General features: G+C 38.4%; 2 protein-coding genes across 2 annotated transcripts in view; one reads left to right on the plus strand and one right to left on the minus strand.

The window, feature by feature from the left end:
* LOC137971252 (uncharacterized) overlaps positions 1-10,000 on the minus strand; it is a 251,111-nt gene that overhangs the window by 79,292 nt on the left and 161,819 nt on the right. The gene's annotated exons all lie outside the window — the stretch shown is intronic.
* LOC137969748 (ubiquitin carboxyl-terminal hydrolase 7-like) overlaps positions 1-10,000 on the plus strand; it is a 61,797-nt gene that overhangs the window by 39,230 nt on the left and 12,567 nt on the right. The window contains exons 28-36 of the mRNA XM_068816102.1: positions 2,044-2,082; positions 3,177-3,269; positions 3,971-4,038; positions 4,461-4,517; positions 4,895-4,938; positions 5,355-5,411; positions 5,516-5,615; positions 6,297-6,364; positions 8,824-9,214. Coding sequence (XP_068672203.1) covers positions 2,044-2,082; positions 3,177-3,269; positions 3,971-4,038; positions 4,461-4,517; positions 4,895-4,938; positions 5,355-5,411; positions 5,516-5,615; positions 6,297-6,364; positions 8,824-9,214 — 917 coding nt within the window. The remainder of the gene's footprint in view (positions 1-2,043; positions 2,083-3,176; positions 3,270-3,970; positions 4,039-4,460; positions 4,518-4,894; positions 4,939-5,354; positions 5,412-5,515; positions 5,616-6,296; positions 6,365-8,823; positions 9,215-10,000) is intronic.

Raw genomic sequence — 10,000 nt, forward strand, 5'->3', positions numbered from 1 at the left:
TCAAGTGTGATATTCACATCACACCAAGTCGGTTGTTAGTGGTTTGTGTACAGTGTAGAAGTTGGAGGAGCTTTAACTTTGCAGAGGGAAAGAACAAGAGAATTCTTCTCACCCGCATCTGTCATCCACAAAACTTCGCAGTTAAAAACTTCATTCTCTAAATCATTTGACCTTCTCCAGAATAATCTACAATGATATTATTGAAGTCCGCCAAGTATTTCTCTGTCACCATTTGTGTCATTCAACGCGGCAATATCGTAACATAGGTAACTTTCTAGTTAGCAGCGCACTTAAATAGGATAGCCAACCAGGGACTTGTCCTTCGATTTAAAACGTAGACAAAATCTCAGAACCGAGACGATCCGTCAAAACTGGAGACTGTTTTTATGAACATCTTCGAGATGAAGAATGAAGTGACAGAGACGCGTCGAAAAAAAAGTGCTCACCATCTCAACCTTTTATGACATAACAAATTTATTTTTCAAATGGCCAATCTCTATTCGCACGGAATTAATGAACGCTTTTCAGTCGAGGGCAGTGATCGAGCAGCGACATTTTGGATTCGTGAGAAGGTAGGACGAATTCTCGAATTCACCACTTTTTCCAGAATGCATCGTAATTAGCCAGAATGCACTGCGCCATAGATCAGCTTTTACCAGAATGTATTGCATTTGAGCAGAACGCTGCCAAACACCAGGTTCCGTAAATATTCCATGAAACAAGACATACAACAATTCCAAATCTAGGAAAGTCCTCGCATATAAATCTCATGGCACAAAGTTCTGCCACTAAATGTTTCAGTGTTCAGAAACATAATAGTCAAGTACTATACTTTCTTACACCCATTTTGACAATTCGCTACTTGCACAATCCCATAATACACCTCTACTACCCCTCAAGACTCTTGCATAACCATTGTTTGCAATTTCTCCTGGGAAGTCGAAAACAATGCCTATGCAGATTTTTGGGGGGGGTAAAAGAGGTGTATTATGGGATTTGTGCGAGTGGTGAATTATGCCAAGTAATCGCCAAACTGCATTTAAGCTTCCATCCATCACACTTCCGAACATTGCAGGGAAGAATGACGTCTCCAATGTATTCAATCTTATAGCTTTACTCCAAGGAAAAGTACCTTGTGCCAGACTCACTTCTCTGCACCGTTTCTTTGCCTACCAATGCTACACTCTTTTTTTGTAAGAATATATTTTATAAGAATATCGAGACTGAAATGTGCGAAATTTTAAGGAATACTTTAGGCTGAAATAACGATATAATTTTGTGTGTTGAAAATCAGTAAATACAGTGTTTTACTCACGTGATCGGTAACCTTGTTTTTCCATCGAAACAATAGAGCTCAATTCCCGGAGGATTAGTTGGGGACACCAACCAACACTCTATACAATACAATTATAGGTTTTTAACTTAACCATATAAAATTATTTCTTTCTCTAAACGTAGTTGAAACGAAATCGGGTACTTTCGTTTCCATCACGGTGTTTCTGTGAAAAGTGTCATCTGACGTGACATCTTGACCTCGGTGACTGCAACGAAAAGCGAGGGAGGACGTTCACAATGTAACGCGATACAGATCTAGACACGGAACACTTGTAATTGATACCCAATACATTCTAAAACGGAAATGTCATTTAAGAACATGAATTCAGCCAAGGCCGGAAAAACAAGATTCAGTGCATGCATCAGTAGAAACAGAATGTTCCGCAGCATTACTATCTGTTCGAAACACTAGTTTATTTGTGTATTCATATCATCATGATTCTACCAGCTCCTCCATAAACCCCTGACCACTCAATTTCGCTCCAACGAAGGGCCAACGCCCGAAAGGTGAGCTCGCAATTATTTCTCTTCGTCGGTTAATTTACCTTGTCATCTTGTTTAATAAAACTAAATTTACTTGAAAAAGATTGCTGCAACAAACTAAATGGTTCCTGAAACCAAGTGCTTACAGTTCATGGAAATTTCTAGTATTTGTAGTTTGAGTGCTATTTACATGTATCATTGACCTTCTCACTCTTTTTCATACAGAGGATGGAAAAGTATCCTTACCAATCTTTGACAAGACAAGTGAGTTTCTGTGTTTCTTTAAGTTTAGGCAGGGTCACCGTCAGTGCCAAGGCTCGTTTAAGTTTGATCAAAAGCAGTGGGTTGTAATATAACCATAGTTAATATACAGGGGAATGATTATGAAACCCGACAAATTTCTTTGTTGTAGGTTTTTGTTCTCTTTTTTTGGCCTTGACCGTGCACAAAACACAATAGTTGTTTACTCCGTACTGAGGAACTAACCAATAGAAACGTGTGGATTACGTAATTCATGCATAGTGTATGAGCGCAAAACAAAAGATTGTGCATGGTCGTGGACTTTCCAACCTAAATCTTGGCATCTTTGTTTGCTCCTTTGATGTTTGCCGAGCTTCCAAACCATTGCCTTCTATTAACTATGATATAATTAAGCCCCCTTTGCACTCCTTCGGATTTGAAGGATAAGGCCTTGATACTTAAGATAAGCTAAAGGTAAGCTAAAGCTAAGTGACCAAGTCACGGGTGCGTCCTCGACGCCATCCCCTTGCAGAAGGCATATTGACCATGAAACAACTTACAGAGTGTTTTCGCTCACGTGATCAGTAACTTCGTTTTTCCACCGAAACAAAAAAAAAACATTTGCATGATAAAAAAGCTCAATTCCCGGAGGATTAGTTGGCGACTCCAACATATACGCCGTTCTTTTGTTTAGGAAAACCAACATGGCCGCCGTGACGTCACGTGAAAACACTCTATACTGTTAACAAAGATCCACTGGCTTTATGTTCTTAATTAATAATAATAATAATAATAATAATAATAATAATAATAATAATAATAATAATAATAATAATAATAATAATAATAATATTAAAAACAATATTTACAGAGGATATCACCAAGCTAACACTAAGTTAATTAGGGTGGTCCTCTATTTAATTATAGATCTTCCTTGCACATTCCCATTATATCTCTTGGTATTACATTGAATTAAGTGTTGTTCTATTGTAGACGTGCAACATGACAAATTTACTACAACCATTTAAATTTGCACTCTGTCTTCAAGTACTTCATGTATATTCAGTTGTAGCGCTCTTGGTCAGTTATCCTTTTTTCCCTGTAATCTTCTTCCGCAGATGATGTCTTGTTATTTTTTAAACATTACGACCCAACGCAGAAAACACTGGCTTGTGTGTGCCACCTTTATACACCTCTTTTAGCAAAATTTGGTGAGTTAATCCCTGGTTTTTATATAGTTTACAGTAGCATTGTTTTATTGCGTTCAGGTTCATTGTTTCTCTATTGTACTGTATTTTAACAGCCCATGGGCGGTAGCTAAAAGATCTGTATGGCATTTTTTGTGAAAACTTGAACCAGAATACGTGCATATGATTACTGGATTTGTACATTCCCTGACAAATAACTCCGGCACTCATACGATAGAAATCAACGAAGTTAAATTATGTCTTGCAAATCGAGCTTTGTTGAAAAACATCACACCAAGGTTGTTTTACCATCCAAATGCAGACCGTATTTAAGTGAGAATAATAAATCTTTGGCGTGTTAGCCGGCATACTTGGTATCCTAATCTGAGTACGTTGCATCAGCCTTACTTACAGCAAAATATGTACCCATTTTTTTAACGATTTCAAGCATTTTAGAGACTTTCAAGGTTGTGTCAGAAATAGCTTATCTGAAATCTGCTGTAAGTAGTTCTGGTACGATCGATGAAGGGCACATGTCCTCTTTTATTTGTGTTTTCTTTTCCTCGCAATAACTTATCCGCTTAGCATATTTAGATGCGTATAATTAAATTCTCATTCATAATGGCAATGACGTCATCAAGGGTTCGTGAGTATTGACTGAGGTCTAAGAAGCATTCCCCTTATATAATTTCGTTTATTGCTCAATCCTTTTTGTCCGTTGTTAGTTGATGTGATTCCCATGCTGTGTGAGCGAGCAGGCCTGCCTCAGGGAACACCTTTAGCCATGTTTGAGGTAAGAGAATCATGGCAAACACCAAGGTTGACTTCCTCACTGTCCACTTTCCCTATTCGCTTTTTTCACCAATCCCATAATACAGTTCATTTTGGGGGGTATTTGCATTAAAACAATAGATATTCAGTTCACTGAAGCATGATATAGCCCCAAGAGTAAATAACTTGTTTTGTTTTTATGTAAATTCCCCCCCCCCATCCCCCCCCCCCCCAAAAAAAAAGTTATTGCATTATGGGATGGTGAAAATAGTCAATTTTGCTGTTACAGTGTCTTAAACGTACATATCATTATCTAATACATCTCCAGGTTTTACAATCACCGTTGATTAACGTACGTATAATACATAATGTAAGAGCAAAGATTACAAGCCATCTTACGTTCAGCCAAAGGTTGATATTTAACGTGTGTGCTTTGATTCCCAGGAAGTAAAAGCGACTTACGTGGAACAAATTAAAGACTTAAATGTAACGTTTGAAAGGGTGAGTGGTTTTGCGGCGCCAGGTGATCGGAGCATATTTAAATGCAAGACCTTTTCAAAGTAATTTTATTCTTTTTTCATTTATTGTATCAAGCAGATACTTTATCCAGGTGAATCCTACGTTACGGCTTAATTGAGTTTCTAGCAGGACCTATCAGCGCTTTTTTACCCCTATCTTTTTGTCCTTTGTGTCCATGTAATTGTATTGTCCTCGTGCGTCGTAGTCGGTTCATGAATTAACAATCTTGGAAACAAAGAGTGTCTGAACAAAGCGCCTACGAACTCGGTTACAGAGGGATGTACATTAGCTGTTTTATACCAATAGGTTTTGTGCATAAACTATTTAACCGTTAACATCTCGTGTTTGTGTTCAAACAGGGGGTTGAAGAAATCATGGATGGAGACATAATATGTTTTCAGAGGTTTGTTATGATTGTTTATTGTGATTCTGCTCCGCAACCCCCTCTAACAGATGCTTTATAAAATACCCGTGACTGCTAATGAACGGGGTACATATTATATGTACCCCGTTCATTAGCAGTCACGGGTATTAGCCATAGTCGCAATCGGCCATTTTCGATATATTAAATATTCAGCTTGAAAGTGAGGCAGTGAGGACAAAAACAATAGAAACACGTGGGAATTAATGTGAAAAATATTTACATATCATCCACTTTCCTTTGTCTTTGTCCTCACTGACTCGCTATCAAGCTGAATTTTAATATATCGAAAAAGGCCTATTGGCAAAGAACGAAAACAAAAAAGCAACATCGATGACCCAGATCCTTTTTTTCTTTTCACCTCTTGAATTTCATTTCTATTTTGTGGTGTTTTGTAGATGCGAGCAAGATGTGATAAGCAATAGTGAATTACCCACTGTAACGGATTATTTCAGGTGGGCGTTGTTTATTGCCAAAATGAATCAACTGAATCCTTGAACTCTGGACGTTTACTGATCAACACTGATCTTCTTCTCCTTTTCTTTTCTTTTCTTAACAGAGATCTTCACAACAGGGTTGAAGTTTTATTTTGTGATAAAAATCTTCCAACAGACCCTGGGTTCTGTGTGAATCTTTCTCTTCGAATGAACTACATGCAGGTACTTTTTTCTTCTAAATGCCTACAAAGCAACGACTTGTAGGAACTTGGTCATTAGCAGTAAATGCCACGAACGGGGGAAGAAATGAGAACAGAAGTGATGGCAAGATCATATTACAAGTTTACTGAAGTAAATTGAATGAGCGGTACAGCATCAGTAATACCACCGACTTTAATAGTAGTAATAATAATAATAATAATAATAATAATAATAATCATAATCATAATCATAATCATAATAGAGCGGTTTTCAAATGAGTGTCGTAAAACCAAAACCAAAGTAATTACTTTGGCCAATCAAAAAGGACGCAGACCATTCGGTAAACCAATCAAATCTCGAAGTAATTACACGTAGCCGACACTAAGCGCGGGAAAATGTGCATACGCGAGCCATGATTGGTTTTGGTTTCACTTCTGATTGGTTGAAAAAGTAGCGCGAGAACTTTGAACCAATCACTGAGTGAAGTAATTATAAACCAAAGCAATTCGCTAATTTCTTTCGATACTCAATTGAAAACCACTCTAATAATAATAATAATAATAATAATAATAATAGTATTTAATATTTGTAACAGGCGCAAATTCTATCTAAGTATAATCAAATGCGCCTATAAATTCTCAAACAAGTAAACCATAAATTACAAATAAACGACATGTGTGAATTTCTTTTATTGTTGTATAGGTTGCCAAAGCTGTGTCGTCGCATCTGGAGATTGATCCAATGATGCTTCAGTTTTTCAAGGGACAGGCGTAAGTGGCTCGGAACTTCTCTTATGACAGATTTTTGGATTTGACACTTTTTTGCGGGTGATACGTGTCGATAAAATAAGCAGTGGTGGTAGTCATGCAGTTAAAAATGACAACAGTTTTTAGATGAAAACAAAACGTATCTGGAAATGTGAACCAGGTTGACACAGTTTTTAAATTCTTTTGTGTAGCGCAAGAAACTAACTGCGATGTTGTAATGATTCAGCGTTTAAGCGGAACGCGCCCCAACCCTCCGACAAACACGGGAGATCGAGACGAAGCGGTTCGATTTGGCAATGAGAAACGTGCTTAGAACCTAAACTGAAAATACGTAATCAGCAAACGACAGTTCTTACCGAATGTGCGCGATTACAGAGAAACAAGACTTGCAACGGAAACATTCGACGTGACTAGGATGACGAAGTACCAATTTTTCTTTACTGCATTCTGTCACCTTTTGTACATTACTTTAAAATGATTAAACATGTCAATGCGAATTAAGTTTATTAAATACACAATAGGGAGTTTATGTAACCCGACGGCTACGGCGACGAAAACGTCACTTCAAACTAGTAGTATGAACTATTCTAAGTGTTTCACGATGTTTCCATCTTGTTTATATTAGGGAGCTTTAGCAACGACAACGGCGACGGCAACGAGAACGTCAGAAATTTGCATATTTAGTGGGCAAAAACAATAGCTTTGCACGCCCTGCACGTGCGTTTTTCATTTTTGTCCATTTCTTTGCCGTCGTCAGCAAAGCAACAACGTGAAATTACCAAGTTTGAAGTGTTATGGAGAACGTCAGCACCTGGAGATAAATTTTCATTTTTCTCCCCTAAATTAAGCACCGCTCGTAACGGTTTCATTCCTGAGGGACTGAAACACCTTTGTCATATTAAAAGGCTTGGAATAGTCGCGAAGTGATCGCAATAACGTGATTTATGTTTTTACATGATGTTCTCGTTGCCGTTCCCGTCGTTGCTAAAGCTCCCTATTGTACAATAAGGAGGAAGTATGCGACAACCAGGGACCAGTTTCGTCAAAACCTGAAAATTGGTCATTTTAAGGACGTTCGCGCGAAATTTTTTCAACATTGATTTTCTTCTGAAACTTTTACCACTGTAAGATGATGAGTTAGTTATGTCAGAAATGTAAAAAAATTGGGGGTCACCGACTTCGTTTTGGAGAGAACATGTCCGGAAAAACACCCAAAATGTGACAAAATCGGGCTTCGTTATCGAATAAGGCCAGTGTCTGTAAACCCAAATATATTGCAATTAAATCTTTGAAGTGAAATCTTCTCTGCTAAATATTGTTTAAGTGGACTAATTAAGTGAATTTAGTCAACTGGTGAGGTTCCCTTAAAGATCAAGTTCGCATTTAGCGACCACAGTTTCACGCGCCTTGCAGCCGCAAGATGGCAGGATTTGATGTCCCGTGAGCAGAAATCTTGAAATTTTTTGAACTTCCCACATTGATTTTTTGTTCATTTTTGGACAACGTGGAGATAATTGTAAATAAAATCCGTTTCTGGAAAGAAAAATAGGGGTCACCGAAAGTCCAAGACCGTTAAATGCAGGCAAAAGCTATAGCAATGGCCTTTTGCCCTATCAGTTCTCATTTTATTACTTAGCGCGCGCGCTCGTGTATGACGTGGCGTGTGCATTTGCGTGCGCAGTAAGGATGCGCAGAAACAATTGGCGCGAACGTCCTTAAGTTGTTGCTTTGACGAGTACGGGAGAGAAATGTACAAAAGTGCGCGCCGCTCGATCATTTTTTCCTCTTTAAGCCAATAATATTACTGCTTCTTGGCGTTTTCGTTGCCGTAGCTGTCGTCGTTTCTTAGGTCGTGTTCTATTGGGATCAACCGTTTTTAGTTGGTTGGATTGGTTGGGTTTTTTCGTGTTCTATTCGGAAAAAGAACCGTTTTCGGTTGATTTGGTTGATCAACTTTTTCAACCGGCATCAAACTTGGTTGAAAAAGCATGGGCAGCGACCGCTGTCATTTACGCGGGCCATTTAAAGTCGGCCGCGGGCTCCTGCCGTGTTGCTTTCCCTCAACATGTCAACGCCGAGAAGTCTGGTAATAACTATTCCCAGGAGTTACTGCGTTTCAACCGAAAACGGTTGGAAAAGTGTTTTATTGGGAAACTTCAACCGCTTCAACCTTAACCGGTTGCGTTTGAAACGGTTGATCCCATTAGAACACGACCAAAGAAATCCATCTGGGAGAGAACTCGTGGGTTTTCTAGCTAAGTAGAAGGAACAAGGTAATTTTCCTAACATGCTGTAAGTTCTTCTCTGCGACTTTGCTGTTCAGTCTTTTTTTAGTTACAACACAGAATTAGTCGAAGTATCAGAAACCTTTTCCATTCCACCATTTAGTATGGAATGCTCAGGGTTTGCTCTTGTGCCTATTCAATGCTATATAACGAAGATGATGCCCTGTTATACCTTAGATATCGCGATGCCCCAGGGAATGCTCTACGATGTACGTACGAAGGAACTCTGCGAGATTTGTTGATATATTACAAACCGCGAGGACCTAAAAAACTTTACTATCAAGTGCTTACCATTCCAATTGACCAACTTGAAAACAAGAGACAATTCAAATGCGTTTGGGTAGCCAACCAGTTCAAGGATGAGAGAGAGCTTGTTCTCTTTCCAAACAAAGATGGAACAGTGTCGGATCTACTCAATGAGGCTCGAGAACAAGTGGATTTACAACCTGACGGCACTGGAAAACTTCGACTTCTAGAGATTATTAGTTCTAAAGTGTTTACCATTGTGGGCAATGATGTGCCACTCGAGCATCTGACCACCCAGGCACAAAGAACGTTCAGAATAGAAGTAAGTTTACATGAAAAATGTTCCCACGTTCTGAAGACATCATGTACAAAAATAACTTGAACGAAGCAATTTAGCTTGATTGGAATCGCCATATATTTCTTTGCTCGTCGGTAGTCTTTATTCTTCAACAAAGTGGGAGCGTGGGGGGGGGGGGGGGGGGTGGCTCAAAATTCTAACTGTTTCTAACACGGTGTCATGAACTTTTTCAGTGAACGATTAAAATTGTCTGAACGTGTTTCTGTGAACAATTTTAACTGCCATATTTATGGAACTAAAATAATAGGGCTCTTAATAGTAATATATCGACGTCGTTGTAATAGCACTTGCCTTTTCTTTTTACAAATATAATTTATTTGTTTATTTTATGTTTATTTTTATTTTTTCGTTATTTCTTTTTCTTCTGGTTATTACTTATGTATTTGTAATCATAAGAATCTTATTACCGGTTATTACCCGTTTATCTGTTTTTGCGTTAATTTTATTTCATTATATTTGTTGTTTGTAGGTGTAGTATTTTCACTGTCACGCAACAAAAAAATAAAATCGAAAACCTTCAATGAAATAAGCCAAAGTTTGGAATGTTGTAGGAGACAAATTCATGAATCACCTCACCTGTTCTGAGGCCTGTGCGGTACATCGTTTCTGAGTTATTTGTCGAAGGGTTTCACGCAACTTTAGAGAGTTTTGTATGGAGCCGCCATGTTGGTGCATCACTGTTGTGCACCAATATGGCGGCCAAAAATCAACACGAACATCTGGGATTCCTTTGGCGATTAAAGCGCTTCT

The sequence above is a fragment of the Montipora foliosa genome, chromosome 9 (genome assembly GCF_036669935.1).
Source record: "Montipora foliosa isolate CH-2021 chromosome 9, ASM3666993v2, whole genome shotgun sequence".
Lineage (NCBI taxonomy): Eukaryota > Metazoa > Cnidaria > Anthozoa > Scleractinia > Acroporidae > Montipora > Montipora foliosa.